Below are 21,222 nucleotides of genomic sequence, written 5' to 3'. Positions count from 1 at the left end.
TGAAATTTCTACTTTGAAGCTTTCAAACCTCTACTGAATTTTTTGAAACCACAAGCTAAATTAAACCTTTCTCCTTTCAACTGTGGGTGCTGAATGTTGTAGCTTAGCAGTGATAAAACTGGCTATTACTTAGGCCCACAGTTCTCTGAGGCTTTGTTCATTTTTTTGAAGTCTATTTTCTCTTCATTGTTCAGGTTGGGTAATTTCTATTTTATTTTGAGGCAGAGCTATGCTTAATTCAGGGTAGCCTTGTACTTATTGTGTAATCCAAGATGGTCTCAAACTTGAAGCAATTCTGCCTCAGCCTCTCAAGTGCTGGGATTACAGATGTCTTAGTTACTTTTTACTCGTCACTGAGACAAAATACCTGAAGCCCAAAGTTGGGAAAGGAAAGGTTTATTTCTTACAGTTTTGGGGGGTTTCAGTCCACACTCAGTTGGCTCCCAGGCAGGCGGGCATGGCTGGGCCACAGTTCATGGTGGCTGCAAACAGCAAGCAGGAACCAGCAAAGAGCAAGACACACCTTCCTTCTGCCATTACATCACATCCTGGCCCCACCCCTATGTGGGTGGAGCACTGACACCATCAATCCAAGCACTAGACAAGGAACCTTCACAAATGCACAATGCACCAGCATACCTAGTTTTAATTTGTTTCTAATTTCTAGTTCACTGATACTTTCCTTTGTTTCTTCTATTCTGTTACTGGGCTAATTTCCTCAGATTAGTGAGCTTTAATTATTCTTTCTTTTTATTTTTGCATTTCTCAGTTCAAAATTTCCATATGATTCTTCTATATCTTTTACATTTCTTCTCTAATATATTTTGCTTCTTTGCTAAGATTTTCCATATTTTTAAAGTTTCAAATGTATTTATAATTGCTCCTGAAGAATATACAAATTTTTATTAGTGCATGTTTGCAGTATGCAATGATTACATTCATCATGGGGAGTCAGTATATGTACATAATACATCTTAAACATTTTTGATGACTAATTTCAAAGTTTTTATTATGTTATTCTAACCTCTCTGTAATTTAGATTTGGCCTCTATTGATTTTTAAATTCTATTTTCTCTTCATTGTTCAGGTTGAATAATTTCCATTTTCTTTTGAGGCAGAGCCACGCTTAATTCAGGGTAGCCTGGTACTTACTGTATAGCCCAAGATGGTCTCAAACTTGCAGCAATTCTCCTGCCTCAGTTGATATGCTGTCTCTATTGATACCCAAGGAGGAGGCCTCCTCAATACTACTGGCTTGAGTTGAATCCATAGCTCTCCTCATGGTCTCTGCTGACATTGTGGTGAGGGCAGCCTCATTACCACTGGACATTTGTCTGTCGTAGTCTTAACTGTCCACTAGTTTTCCTCTGCCACCATTCCACAGGGAAGGGGAACTTCATAATGATATGGGCTTGAGGTGGAAGCTCTTTCTGTAGTCTTCACTAACATCACAATGCTGGGAGAAGTGGTCATTATTGGTCATTGGGAACAAAGATTCTGTATCTCTACTGGACATTCCATAGCATTCTCCTTCCATAGGACAGACATTACTCACTTAATTATCACCTAACAGGGTTGAAAGTCTAGGCTGATCACTCAGGTTTGCTAGCACAATAAGGAAGGAAACTGGTTTTGATTTATTTTTCTGTGCATTTGTCTAGAGTAGAACAGATGTATCTAGAAGTTGTCATACTAGGCTGGGTTGGCCCTTACTAGGTCCTCTGATTAGAAAGCCTTTTTTAGTGATATGATTTTACATTTTTGTGTAATAGTTGGTATTTCTAGATTGCTAACTTCTTCTTCCCCAATCTGATCTATATATGATACACACACACACACACACACACACACACACACACACACACATATATATATATATATATATATATATATATATATAGAGAGAGAGAGAGAGAGAGAGAGAGAGAGAGAGAAGAAAATATAGGAACTCTCTTGTCCTTCATGGGATCATGAAGTTCTCAGCTCTTCTGTATTCTCTCTACCCTCACAATCTATTTTTATTTTATATGTATTTTATATGTATTTTCCAAACTGTGCTTAGCTAGAGAAATAGGTCTGCTCCATCTTTGCAGATGCAGATAGCTATATTGTATAATATGGATAATTTCTTGTATAATAAAATCTCCAAGTTTACCATGGGGAATTTCAGTTATCACTTTGCATATAGGTTTCCTTCATTAGAGTAAAGAAAATCTGAGACAGCCCCTCCAGGTCTCTTACTTTGCTGCTTGTGCTCACATCTCATAGGATCAGTGAATAGAATGATGTGTTTTGAACTAGAAGACGTACAACATCAGGAGAAGGAAAGAATGAAGCAACATAAATGAAATGTCTCATAACTGGGCAGGGTTTGTCTATATCATTTTAGAGTAAGTTTACTACAACTCTTTCAGTGCTGTGGAATTTGAAAATGTGAGTTGCCTGGATCTATGAGTCAAATATTAAGTTATTGAAAGTGCAAAGACTATCTTTTTATCAAAGTTGAAAAGACTTTCTTTTATGAGATCACAAGTTGTTCTAACAATCGTATTAAAATGAGGGCTTCTTACCTCTGTAGTGTAAAACCCTGGTAGCACTGAAGTTACTGCCAGTTTTTGACAAGTATAGTTTAGATAACACAATCTGGTGTTTTTCCTATAATGGACATTCAGTGTGCTTAACTGAGGACTTCCAGATATGAACTAATCACTTAAGGAAGAATTACAGGCATTAAACAAATCATTATATATTTGAAATTTTGTATTTTCTCTGTTATCCTGTAAATCTCATATTTGTATTTTATAGCTTGATTTTTGTTTCCTACACCACAGTATCACAGAATGGATAGGTTACCAAGAAAAATAGTTCATTTTGGCTTACCGAGAAAAGTGGTTTGGGCTAAAGAAGGGGGAACTTATCTGGTGATGGCCTTCTTGCTGCCAGAGTCACAAGGCAGTGCAGGGCATCACATGATGAGAGGGAAGGCAGACACATGTCTATGTCTCTAGTGCTCTCCTCCTCACTAAATCCTCAGGATTCAGTCACAGGGCTCTACCCTGCTGATGCTAGTGCTAATCACTTCCTAAAGGCTCCACCTCTTAACACCACAGCTGGATTAAATTTCTACCTTCATCCTGAACATCGAAAATTACATTTCAACATCAGCTTTGGAGGGGACACATCATGTTCAAACCACAGCAACAGCAGCACTGCATCAAGTCTGAGAAATACAGGCTGTATTTTTGACTAATTACTATGCCTAAATTGTAAAATATAGTTCGTCTAAGAAGAAAAATATAAAACACAGAAGGAAATGAGGAGAAGGATTAGTGGAGCTTGGTGATCATTAGTACTATTCATGAATGGTTTGAGTCCTTTTACTGAGCACCTGCATGGTAGTATTTCACTGCCTTATCCCTCTGAACATCAGGCATGTATCTGGGCTGTAAAATGTGATGTGTCACTTTGACGCATGTCACAGTGGGATTCAACTTTGGAAGGCAAAGTGTAACTCTTCCAAGCTGTTTCCGTGATCTGTGGCTAGCAGTACTGCTCCAGATGGGGATGCTGTGCACCTCAGTAAACGCAAATCAAGCAGGGCAGAAAATTTAGTGTGAATAAAAAAATCAGTCTTTATAGTTTCAAGCAATAAGAAAACAGGTGGTTTGTTACTGTAATCCTGCCTGGTCTATTCTAAATGTTAGAGACTAGTAGGAGTGTATCCTTAGCAGAGAGATTATAAGTGATCTGTTCTTTCTGGCTTGTATTCTCCAATTTTTCAAATAATGGCATTATGTAATATTTTGAATTTTTCTAGACTTTATTTTTATAAGGAAATAATTTAAAATAAGGTAGAAATATAGACACATTTTTAGCTGAATATGTATATATTTTGGAATGATGCTATATTTTTATTTATAAGTTTGTAACATGTACATAAGTCATACAATTATTTTGAATTTAGGGTATATTTTGGTAAATAGTCTTTATTTTCAAAAACTCTAGAAAACACGGCATTACAATGTCACTGAACGCAGGCCAATCATCTTGATAGAGGTCTGATCCAGCCTCCAAGAACTGTATTCTGATGAAGGTGATTATCCAAGCACTGCTAATCCCTTGACATTCTGGGAGACTGACAACATCCCCAACATCTGCAGTTTGCTGATGTGATCAGGAATAAGTGGCCAACAATGATGGGGGTTGATCGTAAGCAGACTGTATTTGCTAAATTGCACTTCCCTTTCACAACACACAGAGCCACACATGCACGCAGAAAGACACATTAATAATGTGGCTAGGCTCATTCAGGAACACCCAGGATATTTGCACATTGCCTTTTTTAGTTAAGAGGAATTCTCCTTCGAAGTTCATAGGAAAGATATGGGAAAAACAATCCTGTTTCTACTCTCACCCAAGCCCATGGCTCTGAGGCACAGGTATCCATGTGTTGAGTTGCACATATTCACCCTCTGACTACATGAATAAAAGCTCTCACAGTTTTCTGGCAGATTTATTGGTCAGAGTCAACAGAACTTACAGTCACTGCTTTGTAATTTTAATTTGCAACTCTCAAATGACCAGTGATGTTGAATACTTTGTCTTGTATTTATAGGACACTGTACTTCATCTCTGACGTGTCTACTCATTTCGTATTCCCTTTTTTTGATTGAGTCTCTAAATTTTGGGGGTCTAATTTTTTGAGTTCTATATATATTATAGATATTAATCATTTAATGAATAGCAGGCAAAATTTTTTTAAAATTTTATTTAAAGAGAAAAAGAGCAAAACAGACAAAAGGGTAGAATAATACAGAATTTTAAAAAAATAAACAGTAAAATATCACTAGTTGGTAAATAACATACTGTCATTTTAAAAATAGTTGTTCAAGTTACAAAATTAAAACATACAAAGTGAACATTCAAACAGTGAGACTAAAACAGTTCTCCTCAATGATCCAACAAAAGGTAATATGGTCATCTATCTTACACACTTATCCATACATGTAGTTATATCCTTTAGAGCACTTTCTTTTCCTCTTTTTTTTTACAATAGCAATTACACAATTTGGGTTTTATTACTCATACAGTTATTATTTTTTACACTAAAGACACAATGTGATATTTATAAACATGATTCTTATTTACTTCACTTAGGAGGATAGTCTCATGTTGCCTCCATTTATCTATGAAGACATCAAGATCATCTTTTTTATAGCTGAATAGTATTCCATTGTATAAAAATACCACATCTTTTTCATCCACTCTGCAATTGATGGGAATTTTGGTTGTTTCCAAGACTTAGCTATTGTAAATTGTGTTGCTATGAACATAGGTGCACATATGTCATTGTGACATGACCTTTTCAGGTTTTCTGGGAAAACACCCAGGAGGGGAATAGCTGGGTTGAATGGAACTCCAATCTTAGTCTTATGAGAAATCTCCATAGTAATTTCCACAGTGGCTGCACCAGTCTACACTCCCACCAACAATGGAGTAGTGTTCCTTTTTCCCTACAGTCTTGCCAACATTTGTTATCAGTTGTTTTTCTTGATGGCAGTTATTCTTTCTGAAGTGAGATGAAATCTCAATGCTGTTTTAATTTGCACTTCTTGAATGACCAATAATGGTGAACATTTCTTCATGTATTGATTTTCCATTTGTATATCTTCATCTGAGAAATGTCTATTTATCTCAGATGCTCATTTTTGAAGTTCTTTCAATTTAGGGGCTTGATGTTTTTCAGTTCTTTATATGTTCTGGATATAAGTCCTTTGTCTGAGGGGTTGCTGGCTATAATTCTTTTCCATTGTATGAGTTTTCTTTTGACTCTGTTGGTGATTTCTTTTGAAGTGCAGAAACTTTTCAATAATATGAGATCCCAGTTGTTGATTCTTTGAAGTGTTTCCCATGCACTTTGTGTTTTGTTCATGAATGTTCTGCCTACTCTTATGTCTCCAGGACTTCTACCTACCTTGTCTTCCAGTAGAATTAATGTTTATGTTCTAATATTTAGATCTTTGATCTATTTAGACTTTATTTTTGTGCATGGTGATATGTATGGGTCTAGTTTCAGTCTTTGGCATATGGAAAGCCAATTTTTTCAACACCATTTATTAAAGAGGCTATCCTTCTTCCAGTGACCATGTTTAGCCCCTTTGCTAAATATCAGGTGGCTGAATATCTTTGTAGTTGTGTTTGCATCTTCTAATCCGTTCCATTGATCATCATGTATATTTCTTTGCCGGTACCATGCTGATTTTGTCACTGTGGCTTTGTAGTATAGTTTCAAGTCAGGAATTGAGATGCCTCCAGCCTTGCCTTTGTTGCCCAGAGTTGCCTTTCCTATTCTAGGTTTCTTCTGTTTCCAAATGAATTTTAGGAGTGTTTTCTCTAGATCTGTGAGGTATGTCAATGGTATTTTGATTAGGATTGCATTAAATCTGTATAAAAGAACAATGTCGGTTCTTCCTAACCAAGAGCAAAGAATATCCTTCCATTTTCTAATATCCTCTTCAATCTCCTTTTTTAGTGGAGCATAATTTTCAGCATATAGGTCTTTTACATTCTTAGGTTGATTCTTAAGTATTTCATTTTTTTTAAGATGCTATTGTGAAAGGCGATATTTCCATAATTTCTCTCACAGTAAGTTTTTGTTTGTGTACAGGAATGCTATTGAATTTTGAGCATTGACTTTATATCCAGTTACACTGCTGAATTTGTTTATTGCCTCTAGTAGTCTTTTAATGGAGTTTTTTAATCTTCTTTATAGAGTATCATGTCATCTGCAAGTAGTGATAATTTAACTTCTTCCTTTCCTATCTTTATTCCTTTTATTTCTCTCTCTTGTCTGATTGCCCTGGCTAGTATTTCTAGAACTGTATTGAATAGGAGTGGTGATAGTGGACATCGTTATCTAGTTCCTGATTTTAGAGTGAAAGCTTTCAGTTTTTATGCATATAGTATAATGTTGCCTGTTGGTTTGTCATAGATGGCCTCTATGAGACTGAGATAGACACCATGTATTCCAAGTTTCTGAAGGGTTTTTACCATGAACATATGTTATATTTTTTCAAAAGCTTTTTCTGCATCTATTGAGATGATCATGTAGTTTTTGTTTTTGGCTCTGTTGATGTGGTGTATTGTATTTATTGATTTGCTTTTGTTAAACCATCCCTGCATTCCTGGGATGAATCCCACTTGGTCTTGAGGTATAATCTTCTTAAGGATTTGCTGCATTCTAATTGTCAGTATTTTATTGAGTATCTTTGCATCAATGTTCATTAGTGAGATTGGCCTATAGTTCTACTTTTTGGTTGGATTTTATCTGGTTTTGGTATCAAAGTAATACTTGACTCCAAAAATGATTTAGAGAAGATTGCTTCCCTTTCAATTGCATTGAAGAGTTTAGGGAGTAAATCTAAATTTCTTGCAGAATTCAGCTGTGAATCCATCAGGACCTAGGCTTTTCTTTGTTGGTAAGTTTTTAATTACGTTTTCAATTTCAATTGCTGATGTTGGGTTATTCAAAATTGGTATATCTTCTTGGTTGAGCTTTGGTAGTTCATATGTTTCTAGAAATATGCATGTTTCCTCTGCATTTTCCACCCAAGTGAGTAGAGATTTTAAAAGTAGGTATTCATGATCTTTTGAATTTCCATGGAATATGTCGAATTTCCCCCTTTTCTGTACTTATTGCAAGAATTTGGGTTTTTTATTTCTTTTTCTTGATAAGGTCAGCTAGAGGTTTGCTAATTTTGTTTATTCTCTCAAAAAAGCAGCTTTTTGATTCATTGAATCTTTGTGTTTTTTTTTTGTTTTTGTTTTTGTTTTTGTTTCAATTGCATTGATTTCTGCTCTAATCTTTACAACTTCCTCTCTTCTATGAGCTTTGGGTTTAACTTGCTCTTCTTTTTCTAAAAACTTGAGATGAAGCATTAGGTTGTTTATTTGTGCTTGTTGTGTTTTCTTGATATGACAATTTATTGCTGTATATTTCCCTCTTAAGACTGCTTTCATTGCATCCCACAGATTGCAGTATGTTGTTTCTGCATTTTCATTGAATTATAGGTATTGCTTTATTTCTTCTTTAATTTCATCTGTAGCCCACTGGCTTTCAGAAGTTTGTTATTTAATTTCCATGTATTTATGCAGGTTTTGCAATTTCTTTTGCCATTAATTTCCAATTTCAGTGCACTATGGTCAGATATTACAATGGGATAATTTCAATAACTTTGCATTTACTTAAGAATGTTTTATGGGATAATATATGGTCTATTGTGGAGAATGTCCCATGTGCAGCTGAAATGAATGTGTATTCTGATGTGATTGCGTGGAACACTCTGTAAACATCTACTCAGTGCAATTGCTCTCAGGTCTGATTGAGTTCTATTATTTCTCTGCTTACTTTTTGTCTAGTTGATCTATCTCTTTGTGACAATGGGGTATTAAGGTCCCCTGTTATAATTGTGTTCTTGTGTATTTGGTTTTTCATGTCTATTAGTATTTGCCTTATATAGTTGGGTGCTCTTGTATTTGATGCATATATATTTATAATTGTTAGTTCTTCCTCTTGAATGTGTCCACTAAAGAGTATGCAGTGACCTTCTTTATCCCTTTTAATCATTTTAAGTTTGAAGTTCACAGTGTCTGCAAATAGAATGATTACCCCTGCTTTTTTCTGTGTTCCTGTTGCATGGGTTACTATTTTCCATCCTTTGACTTTTAATCTATGAAGTTCATTTTGGGTCAGATGTGGTTTTTTTATACAGCATATTTTGGGGTTATGTTTCTTGATCCACTCAGTTGAACTATTTTTTTGGTAGGTAAATTAAGGCCATTTACATTTATGGATATGACTGATATATGATGGCTCAACTTTGCCATGTTAGGTTCCAGTTGTTTGCTCTCTGAATTTCCCCCTTATTTGATTGCTTGTCCTACCTGGTGATTTATTTTTGTTGTTGCTCTGGTGATTGTGGTCATTTTTATCTCTATCTATGTCTTTCAACACACTTTCTAGGGTTGGTTTGATGGACGTGAATTTCTTCAGTTGTTCTTTGTCATGGACATATCTTGCTTTTCCATTAAATTTGAAAGTAAGTTTTTCTGAGTACATCAGTCTGGGTTGAAAGTTGTTTTCTTTTAAGACTTGAAATACCTCACTCCAACTTCATCTTAACTAGAGGGTTTGTGCTGAAAAGTCTGCTGTGATTCTATTAGGCTTTCCTTGATAGGTGAGTTGTGTCTTTTCTCTAACAGCTTTTAATATTCTGTTTTTATGCTTCATGTCTGGGATCTTAATTATATCTGGGTGTAGATTTATGTTGGTTGTGATTGTTTTGTGTTCTATATGCCTCACTTATCTGCATATCAGATTTTTTCCCCATTTTCGGAACATTTTCTGCTATTTCTTCTGTGAATATTTTAGTTATATCATTTGCATTGACTCCTGCATCTTCACTGATGCCTATTAATCTTATATTGTTGCTCTTGGCATCATCTTGAAGCTGCTGAATTGTCATTTCATGCTGCTTTGTTATGTTTAAAAGTTCTATCCTTTCATGGTCACTAATTGCGATCCTGTCCTCAGGGTCTGAAATTCCATCCTCAGCTTCATTTAAGTGGTTTGCCAGCTTTCTATAGAATTTTTGTTTCTTGGATGGTTCTTTGAGTTGGTTTCATGAATTCTGCTTGTTTTCTATATGGTTCATTCAAGGTTTCAATCAGTTTTCCATGCTCCTGTACTTTTTTTTTTTATCTGTTTCTTCTCTAGCTGCACTGAGCAACTCCTTTACCAAGATTGTTATTTATGTTTTTACATGAGATTTCTTTTAATTTGATTTCCTCTATAGCCTCATGGAGTTTTTTTTTTTTTTTTTTTTTTTTTTTACTTCACTTGCTATCTTTTCAGAGATTTCTGGTGTGTTACTTTTGAAGTCCTCTATTTCAATGTTTCCTGTACTTGCTCCTGGTAAACTAGATGTTTGAAATTGCATTTGGCTTTTTCATTTTGCCATTTTCCCATTTTGGGTTAATATTTGGTCCTTCAATCCCACTAGTGTCAACTTTTGGTATTGTGTATCTTGGGGTCCTATTGTAAGGTGAATGCTTCTCCAATTGCTGGGTCCCACAATGAAGAGGTGGGTCAGTCACCTGAATTCTTCTTGCAGGGCCTGTTGGGTGAGTCCTATGTTTTTCCTAGCCTGAGAAGCATAGGAATATTGATGGAAATCAACCCCTAGCTCCTGCTGTTATTATGTCCTCAGGTTGTTCAGAGTCACCAGATCTCGCTGTTTATAGTGTCTGTTGCTACTGGGACCCTACTGTGTCTCTGGGTGTCCCACAGGCCTCCTCAAATTTTCTTCAGGTTGGGGAGGCCTTGTTGGCACACTCCTCAACCTACATGATATTCTCTGTATGGAGAAGGATTCACCCACCCACTTGCCAAGCTTGCCTATGGCCTACTTCTGGAGGGGCTTCTCTATTGCTCCTGTTTACCCACTGAACCTGGCAAACTGTATTCCTATTTTAGGGGTAAACTCACCTCACTGATAGAAGCCTGCTGAGTTTTTCTTACTGAGCCTCTCTCGATATTGCATGGTTAACCCACTGCAGTCCAAGGTTCTGGGGGGAGGTGTGGGAGCTGAAGATCAACAGCAATGCTAGGTCCAGGAGGTGGAGGGTGTCCCCGATGGCAGCAATGGGACTGCGGGGGTGTGCGTCAAGGGTTGGAATTCCTAGGTCCTGAGGTAGTGGCCAGGACTATGGGACATGGGAGGGGCCCAGTTCTGGCCTGGCCCTTGTGGGTCTCTGGCTGGAGTTCCTGGGCCCCATGAAGTTGTCTGCAGAGATGGCTAGAGTTACAGGAGGGGCCTGGGTCTAGTCTATCCCCATGCACACCTCTGGCTGGAGTTCCCAGGTCCCACGAGGTTGTCTGTGGAGACAGCTGGAGTCCAAAAACTTTTTTGTTATATTGTGGGTTGTCTCTTCACTCTTTTGGTGACAATTTTTTTTTTTTTGTTTTGTTTTGTTTTTTGCTGTGCTGGAACTTTTTAACTTGATGTGATCCCATTTGTTGATTCTTAGTACAGTAGTCTCCAACTTACAAACATTCAAATTGCAAACTTTCAAAGATACAAATGAACCTCACATTAGGAACATTTGTAGATGCCAACAAGTCATGGAGGTAGCTCATGTGTCTGCAGACTTTGTCACTGTTGTGCTGTACAGTGTGATAGTGTACAGTAACACAGTACTCAATCAGACCCTGGGTATCTGGAAGCAGAAAGAAAAGCAATTGTGGTGTGGTGGTATGCTAGGACGTGAAAAGCAATATGATTATATATTTATGTTAAAGGTGTGTAAGACTCACTTTGCTGGACTTGAGAATCAACCCTGGAATGGAGCTTGTTTGTAAGTTGGGGACTTACTGTATTGTTTCTTGTTCAGAAAGTCTTTGCCTATGTTTATATCTTCAAGGACTTTATTTATGCTTTATTGTTTTCCAGCAGTTTAAATGTTTCCAGGGATTTAGCTCAGCAGCATAAGCACCTGCTTTGCAAGCGTGCAGTCCTGAGTTTGATCTCCCATACCAAAACACACACACACACACACACACACACACACACACACACAAAACAACACTTAAATGTTTCCATTTTTATATTAAGGTCTTTGATCTATTCTAATTTTAGCTTAGTGTATGGTGACAAATATGGCTCTAGTTGTCTTTAGCATGTCAACAGCCAGTTTTTGTAGCGCCATTTGTTAAGAAGGCTATCATTCTACTAGCTATAGTAATTGATCCCTTTATCAAGCATAAGTTAGCTGAGTGTGCCTGGAGTTGTTTCTGCATTCTATATTCTGTTGACTCTAAAGTCTTTTCTTTCTTTCTTTCTTTCTTTTTCTTTCTTTCTCTCTCTCTCTCTCTCTCTCTCTCTCTCTCTCTCTCTCTCTCTCTCTCTCTCTCTCTTTCTTTCAATACTATCCGATTTTTGTCACTGTATCTTTGTGGTATTATTGAAGCCTGGGATTGTGATGCTTCCTCCCTTTCCCTTGTGGCTGTTCTAGGTTTCTTCTAGTCCCATATAAATTTAGGATTATTTTCTTTGGCTATGAAGGATTCTACTGGTATTTTAATGGGGATTGTGTTAAATCTGTATTAACAGTTTTGAAAGTATAGTCATTTTGACTATATTGTTTTTGGAGACATTTTTCCATTTTCTTTTATCCAGTTCAATCTCCTTTATCAGAGTACTGTAGTTTTCATTATAAAAGTCTTCCATTTTCTTGATTAAGTTTATTTCTACGTATTTCATTTTACTTGCTACTATTGTGAAAGGTGTTGTTTTCCTAATTTCTCACTCTGTAATTTGGTGCCCAGAAACACATTGATTTTTTTTGAAAAATACTTTTTTAATTTTGAAAGCAGAAAAGAAAAAAGGGTAGAAATAATACAGAATTTCAAAAACAGTAAGAAATCAACACTAGTTAATATATCACACAATGTTATCTTAGAATTAGTTTCTCATATCATATTGTCTCTTTAGTGTAAAAAAATTTAAAAAACTGAAAGAGTAATAAGTTCCAAGATGTACAATAGATATTATAATAATGAAAGAGAAATAAAGTGTTCAAAAGGAAAGAACAACCTGTAGGTACACACATATAATTGTATGTACATTTAAGTGTGCAAGGTAGATAACCATACTACTAATTCTGTTTATCAAAAATAATAGCTTGTGCTGTCATTGTTTCATTGTCTGTTCAGTTTTTGTGCTTTGATTTTGTAACACTATTGATTTTTTAATGTTTACCTCATATACTACTATACTACCAGATTTTGGTTATTAATTCCAGGGGTTTGTTGGTAGAGTTTTGGGGAATTTCTATTTAGAGTATCATACCTTCTGCAAATAATAATAATTTAACTTCTTTCTCTTGTCAAACAGCTCTGGCTAATGTTTTAAGAACTATATGGAACAGGAGTTGTCTTGTTCCTGATTTTAGAAGGGAAGTTTAACCTTCTCACTATTGAAGATGATGTCAGCTATTGTTTTGTCATAATGATTTTTATCAAATTGAGATAAAGACTCTCTATACCCTATTTTGTTTGGAGTTTTTGTCATGAATTGATTTTAGGTTTTGCAAAATGTTTTTCTGCGTTTATTGAAATGATCAGGTGATTTTTCCCCCTTACTTCTCTTTATGCAGTATATTACATTTAGTACTTTGCCGATGTTGAACCATTTCTGCATCCTTATAATGAAGCCTACTTGGTCACGGGATATAATCATTTTCATGATTTTTTGCACTCTGTTTGCCAGTACCTTGGTGAGGATTTTTGCATTAGTGTTATTTAAGAGATTGGCTTGTAGTTCTCTTTTAGTTGTGTCCTTTTCAGTTTTAGAATCATGATAATGGTTGCTTCCTGGAATGGCTCTGGGAGTACAACCTAATTTTTTATTTCATTAAGTATTTTGAAGAATACTGGATTTAGATCTTTTCAAAAGTTGTTACAGAATTTGGCAGTCAATATTCCAGGACTGGAACTTTTCTTAGTTGGCAGTTTTTAAATTACTTCTTCAATTCATTGACCAATATTAGTTCATTCAGCATTTTTGTATGTTCTTTATTCAGCTTTGCTATTTCATATGTATCTAAGATTTTAATCCATTGCTTGTGAATAAGTACTACATACTAATCCGTTGTACCACTGGAGATTCTATCCATTTCTTTAGAATTTTCCATTTTATTTCAATGTACACTCTCAGAGAAGTTACCCATGATCTTCTGGATTTTGGCAATATGTTTTGTGATTTTACTTTGTTTACTATTGTAAAAGGATTTGGATTTTTTTCTTTCCTTGTTTTGTTAGGCTGAATCACGTTTTGTCTCTTTTGTTTAATCTTTCAAATACTTAGCTCTTTGATTCCTTGATTCTTTGTAATTTTTAAATTTCAAATGCATTCATTTTTGCCATAATCTTAATAACTTCCTTTCTCATGCTATCCTTGGGTTTAGATTGTTCTTGTTTTCTATGACCTTGAAGTGTGTTGAAAGATTATTTACTTGAGCTTGCTGTTTTTCTGGTGTGGGCATTCACAGCTTTAAACTTCTATTTTTGGACTACTTTCATTGTGTCCCATGGGTTCCAGTATGTTGCAATGGTATTATCATTTAATTCTAGGAATTGTTTAATTTCTTCCTTAATTTATTTTGAAATCAATTGATTATTGAAGAGTGTATTGTTTAATTTTCATGTTTGCAGAATTTCTTGGGTTTCTTTCACCACTGCACTACTGATTTCTAGTTTCATTGTACTATAGTCTGATAATATGCACAGGATAATTTTGATTCTTTTTTTTTTGTCTTTTTCCTTTTTTATCGGTACCAGGGATAAAACTCACGATTGCCTGCTTGCAAGGCAGGCGATTAGGCCGCTGAGCTAAATCCCCAGCCCCAGTCTTTTGTACATATTTAATCATCTTTTATTGGGTAGTATATGGTTTATTTTAAGAAAGAGTACACTGAGAAAAGTTTGTGTTCTGTTTCTGTTGGGTGGGATAGACTGTAGATATCTATTAATAGATTAATAATTTAATTAAATTAATTATTAATATTAATAATATTATAGATATTAATATTAAATAAATATTAAATATGTATTATATTATATATAATATAATTATATTATAATCATATATATTATAAATATATATAATTATATATAATACATATAATATAATATATAATATATTATTATATTAATTATTAATTATTAATAATTTGAATAAATTAATAATTTGTTCAAAGATTTGGTTCAGTTTTGATATTTTTTGTTGATTCCTTTTTGATTTGCTTATTTATGATAGTGGGGACTGAAGTCTCCCATTACAATTTTATTGGTGATTATCTCAATTTTCATGTTCAGAAGTGTTTGTTTTATGAAGTTGAGTGTGCAGGTGTTTGGCATTTAAATGTTTATAATTGTTATCTCTTCTTGTCAAATTTTTCCCTTAAGCTGTATGTACTGCCTTTCTTTGTCTATTATGTTCAGTTCAGTTTTAGGTTGAAATTCACTTTTTCTGAAATTAAGATAGTTTGTCCTGCTTTTTACCACATTCCTGATGCATGGTAAATGTCCTCCATACTTTGATTTTTAATCTATGAATTTCTTTTTTTAATTAAATGTGTTTTTTATATTGCATATCATTGGTTTTCTTTCTCAATTCATTCTCCCAATCTGTGCCTTCATGGGTTGATTGGTGGGTTGAGACACGGTCTCTTTTTGTAAGGGCCAAAACATTTTTAGAACCTGAAATGTATGTACAAAAGACACTATTAAGAACTTTCACACTTCTGAAATCATATTTGGAATAGTAAGATATCATGACAAATGTATAAATTAGTATAGATAACCTTTCTACTATTATATGTGATGGTTCCAAGTTTTTGAAAATAAATTGAGCAAGAAAAAAAAACCATATCCTGACAAACAAGAATCTTTTCTGGAAATTGTCTAGATGATATCAAAATTATTTTAAATGTTTTCAAATGTCAAACTTTTAAGCATAGTTTCATGTATTTGTGTTGGAAAGTAGATTTCAGTGTTGGAAACTAGATCTCCGTGTCAAAAATACCAAGAGATTCTGTAGACTCAGAATTCCAAAAAAAAAAAAAAAAAGTTAATAAACCCTTATCCTTGTTACTAAAAATGACCCAGGCAAGGTACTTCATTCAGCTATGGGGATGAGCTTGCTTCCTGATCTCTTAGCTTCCTCTGCTTTCATATCACCTTGCCAACGCTTTATAAAGATGTTGCTTGCAATGAAATCGATTGACAGAAAACTTGGCAATTCAAACAGCACTTAGATGTTTCTTCTTTTTCAATTCCATAAGTCAAGATGAACCCAATTTGCTCCAGCCATTCATCAGGATCTTATGACCTGGTCTAATAGAGAACTAATAGAGACTTTATGGCTCGGTTCCCTTGTCCCATGAATCTAGTTTATACCAAAAGCAATTCCTAGCTTCTCAGAAGTATATGTTGCTTATCTTGAATCCAAAATCAAAACCATTTTTAAATGTCATATTTCTTGATATTTACAAAATGTGTTTAACTGCAGAAAGTGATACTCATACGGCTTAATTAGGGAAATCCATTGATCCCTCAATCAACCTGTGTTTTCTCTGGGACCTAGAGTGTGTTCCCAGAACAGAGTGAGGGTCGAGCAGCAGAATCTGGAAAGACTTTGTAAACCTAGTTAGACTTTGGTCAATTCAGAAAGCCTTGCCTCCTCAGAGCCTTTGAAATTCTTTTGCAGCCCTTTCTACATAGCCATTTACCCAGAAAATTCATCTATTTTCACAATAATGCAACATCTTTAGAGGACAGAAGGAAAAGAAGAGAATCTGAAGAAAAGAGAGAGAGAGATCTGTAGTTACAGTCTGTGGGAACTAGTTCAGGGCTGACTGAACACAATGAAGAATTCAGACTCCCTTCTCAGATCTAGCTAAAAGATAGTTCTGAGATTATGCATAGTTTTAAGTTGTGGATTCAAGGTAGAGAGAGCCAAGAGGAATGAAGGAAATTGTAGCAGCCATGAAGTTGAATGTGTTTGCATCCTTTCTCTACTAGAAATCTAAATTATTTACCAGGAAGAAACAGGTTATCCTTAGGTGCATGATCTTGTTGATCCAATCGAACCTGGAGTGGTTATTCACTGATGTACGTTTCTCTCTTTCCTTCCCAGGACAGCTTTCCTGCCCGCTTTGGAGGCGTTCATTTTGTCAACCAACCCTGGTATATTCATGCTCTGTATACGCTCATCAAGCCATTCCTTAAAGACAAGACCAGAAAACGGGTAAGGAAAACTAGTAAATTCCAAATACGGACTATCAGGAACAATAAAGCAAGTTCTTCTCAACCACAACCTAATCTTTCACTGTATTTTTTCTAACCCATGAATATTTCAGCTTCAGATGGAGTGCACAAATGGCCTGGATTTAATAAATAATCCCCCAAAAAAAGAATTATTTTCAGAATCCCAGTGACAAACTGAAGGAGACTAAATATGTGAAATACCAGATACCCATTTTAATATAACAACTTATGGGAGATATGGGCCAAGTGACTTCCTGTTCCTGGAATATTTTAATAGACAGAATTCATCCTGTAAATGTAGGATTACCTGAAGAGTGTTTCTTTTCTTTTCTATTCTCTCTTGGCTCTTATGTGGTAACCGCCAGCTCCATCACCTCTAAGTTTGGGAAAGCATTCTTCATTGAAAATAATCATGCTCTTATCATCTTTAAAAATATTAATTACATGAGTTGACATTTGGGAAGTTGATCTCTTTTGTCAGAGCTGAGGTTTTATGAGTTATGAATAACTGAGTAGCTGAGAATTCCTTAACTACTCCGAATCTGAGTTTCTTCATTTATAAGATGGGGAAATTAATACCTACATCACAGGTTGCTGGGATAATTTACTGAGACAGTTTATGAAAGCATAGAACATCCTAGAGGCCCTACGACTCTTGTTTCTTTTTACCACTTTTTACCACGTCTCTTTTTCCTTATTTTCTAGCTATACTTTGACGAAGTTGTGCATAAAGTATGTGATGTGATGATTTAACATACATATACACTGTAAAATGATCATTACAAGTCAGTTAACACATCTATTACCTTCCATAGGTGTGAATTTTTAAATTTTTCCTTTTCTTTTGCTGTGATTAAAACACTTAAAGAGAACTCCATTGACAAATTTCAAGTATATAGTGTTATTAATCACCGTGCTATAATATTGGATCTCCAGAATTTATTGATCCTGAGGAACTGAACTTTTGTTCCCCATCATCATCATCTTCCTCTTCCCTATTTCTACTCTGTAGCATCCATCCTTCAACTCTCAAAATGACAGGACTTCATTGCTAAAGGCTATATATTCCATTGTGTGAGTACATGTCACATTTTCCATATCTATTCATCTGTAGACAGGCTTTTGGGGTTCCCTATCTTGGCTATTGTGATTAATAGTGTAGTGTTTACTTTTGTGTGTTCTGATTTTGGCTATGCCTTCCTGAGGGAACCTAACCAAGTTCATTCTCCAACATCTTTCATATATAGACATCTGGGAGACTCAACTTTGGGGAGATTTCTGTTTATTTATCGGTGACCATGTTGTAAGGATATGTACATATGTACACACACACACACACACACACACACACACACACACACTGCAGAATTCTTCACTTGCAGAACTTGATTGGATACTTCTAGGTACCTTACCTGTCACCAAAAAGAACTAGAACTCAACAGCACTAGCAGGCAGAGACACTCTAAATCCGTCTGGACTCACGAGACCCTAAGGACAGAAATGTCCTACATTGCTGCAATATAACTTTGGGTTTCTTCATGCCTCCCACAATGGATACCCACTCCTGGGTCAGAGAAAGGAGCTTCTGGACCTTTGGGCCCAGGACCACTTCAGACAGTGCAAGGACTAGCCTTCTACTTCTGTGTTCCTTCATCCCCTGGCATACCCAAAAAGAAAGGCCATTTTCACCAGCACCCCCAATTCCTTAAGAACTGGACCTGAAGTGCCTGGGAAACTTTTACCCTGAACACCAGAGAGATTACTTAACTTTAGCATACCTCAAATACCATTGCACCCCTTAAGATGTTTTTTGAAAACCAAAATAATTGAATTTTTTAAAAGAAGTAATTTTTATTAAAAGTTAGTCTTAACCATCTGCAGTGTCAGAAAAATGTGTTATTGTGTGAAGTGCTACACAATTCTGAATAATTTAGCACTTAGCTTCTTTTCTGCTTTGTCTTTGAAATATACCATTACACAATAAGTTTAAGTGAATACAACAGAAAAAGTAGCAATTAGTATCATACTAAATGTGCAAAAACTGAAGGCCTTTACCTTAAAATCAGGCACAAGACAAGAATGTCCCTTATCACCACTCCTATTTAATATAGTTTTGGAAATACTAGCCTGAGAAATTAGACAAGAGAGAGAAACAAAAGGGGTAAAGATAGGAAAAGATGAAGTTAAATTATCATTATTTACAGATGACATGATACTCTACATAGAAGACCCCCAAAACTCCATTGAAAGACTCCTAGATAAAATAAACAAATTCAGCAATGTAGCTGGATACAAAATCAATACACAAAAATCAATAGCATTTCTATACACTAAGAACAAAATTACAGAGAGAGAAATAAGAGAAGCCACACCCTTCACACTAGCAACTAAAACAATGAAATATTTAGGAATTATTCTCATGAAAGAAGTGAAAGATCTATATAGAGAAAATTATAATACACTGAAAAAAGAAATTGAAGATGATCTCAGAAAATGGAAAGACATCCCTTGCTCATGGATAGGAAGCACAAACATTGTGAAAATGGCCATTCTCCCAAAACTGTTATACAGATTCAATGCAAATCCAATAAAAATACCATCAACATACCTCATAGATCAAGAGAAATCACTCCTAAAATTCATCTGGAACCAGAAGAGACCTAGAATAGCAAAGACAGTTCTAAGCAGCAAAGGCAAGGCAGGAGGCATCATAATCCCTGACTTGAAATTATACTAAAAAGCAACTGTAGCAAAATCAACATGGTACTGGAATCAAAACAGTGATGGAGATCAATGGAATAGATTAGAAAATACAATCACAACTACAAACACATTCAACCACCTTATCTTTGATAAAGGGGCCAAACATGTTTATGGAAAAACGACAGTCTCTTTAATAAATGCTGTTGGAAAAACTGGCTCTCCATATGCCCAAAACTAAAACTAGACCCATGCCTATCACCATGTACTAAATTAAAATCTAAATGGATCAAAGATCTGAATATTAAAACAGAAACACTAAATTTATTGGAAGACAAATTGGGTAAAAATCTTGAAGACATAGGAGTAGGTAGAGAATTCATGAACAGGAATCAAACCGCACGGGAAATACTTCCCAGAATCAATAACTGGGATCATCTCATATTAAAAAGTTTTTGCATGCCAAAAGAAATCTCCAGCAGAGTGAAAAGAAAACCCACAAACTGGAAAAACATCTTAGTGAACTGTCCCTCACACAAAAGACTTCTGTCTAAAACATAAAGAATTTTTAAAAATCGGATCCCCAAAATTCAAAGATTAAATTCAAAAATGGGAATGTGAGATGAATAAACAATTCTCAGATGAAGAAATACAAATGGCAAATAAATACATGAAAAATGTTCATCATCATTACTCATTAGAGAAATGCAAATTAAAACCACACTGAAATTCCACCTCACTCCTGAAAGAATGGCCAAGATCAAGAAAACTACCAACAACAAATGCTGGAGAGGCTGTGGGGAAAAAGGAACTCTCTTGCACTGTTGCAACCTTTGGTGCAACCAGTGTGGAGGTCACTTTGGAGATTTCTCAAAAAGCTGGGATTGGAAGTCCCATTTGTTCCAGCTATTCCACTTCTAGGCACATTCCCAGAAGAAATGAAAACATCATACCACAGTGATGTAAGTGCACCTATGTTTATAGCAGCACAATTTGTAATTGTCAGATCTTGGAAACAATCTAAGTGTCTATCGACTGAGGTATGGATAAAAAACTTGTGGTATTTTTATACAATGGAGTACTACTCAGCTATAAAGAAGGATCACATTGAGATATTTATAAATAAGTGGGCACAGCTTGAGACCATACTCCAAAGCAAAATAAATCAAACTCACATATATAAATAATGAATAGTTTCCCTAGTGTTAGAAATGGTAAGAATACATAAAAGCATGTGGTAATCATGATTCCCCATTATATTGTTTTGAAGTCTTACAATGTTTTCATTCATTAATTGGAATGGTTTTATTCTGGTGTGTTTGATTTTCTTGTCTGTGATGGTATGAACAGTTATTTTGAAGAAAACAAGAGGTTAATTATAATTTATAATATTATAATTATAATATAATACATTATATAATAGCTAGTGATGATTTAATATCAGCTTGGTTTGTTCTTCTGTTTCCATCAGTTTTATCATGTTGTATTTAATTGGATTTTTTTATATGTGATGGTATAAACAAAATATTTTATAGTGAGGGAGATAATATAGCAACAATTGTTCGTTTTCTGTTAGTTGGTTCTAAATACCCTGTAATACTTTTACCCTCTTGAATTGTTTTCCACTGTCTTAT

The 21,222-nt window shown here is 35.1% G+C and overlaps 1 protein-coding gene across 2 annotated transcripts in view; it reads left to right on the top strand.

Moving 5' to 3' along the window:
- The window catches only part of Clvs1 (clavesin 1), a 233,799-nt gene that overhangs the window by 182,901 nt on the left and 29,676 nt on the right, over positions 1-21,222 (top strand). For both annotated transcript variants that reach the window (XM_003464393.5, XM_005001211.4), the window contains one exon: positions 16,758-16,868. In XM_003464393.5, coding sequence (XP_003464441.1) covers positions 16,758-16,868 — 111 coding nt within the window. The remainder of the gene's footprint in view (positions 1-16,757; positions 16,869-21,222) is intronic.

Source organism: Cavia porcellus, unplaced genomic scaffold, assembly GCF_034190915.1.
Source record: "Cavia porcellus strain 051 isolate PalLab524CR breed Dunkin Hartley unplaced genomic scaffold, mCavPor4.1 scaffold_11, whole genome shotgun sequence".
In the NCBI taxonomy this organism is placed as follows: domain Eukaryota; kingdom Metazoa; phylum Chordata; class Mammalia; order Rodentia; family Caviidae; genus Cavia; species Cavia porcellus.
Note: the sequence above shows the minus strand (reverse complement) of the source record. Positions and strands in the feature narration are given on the sequence as shown.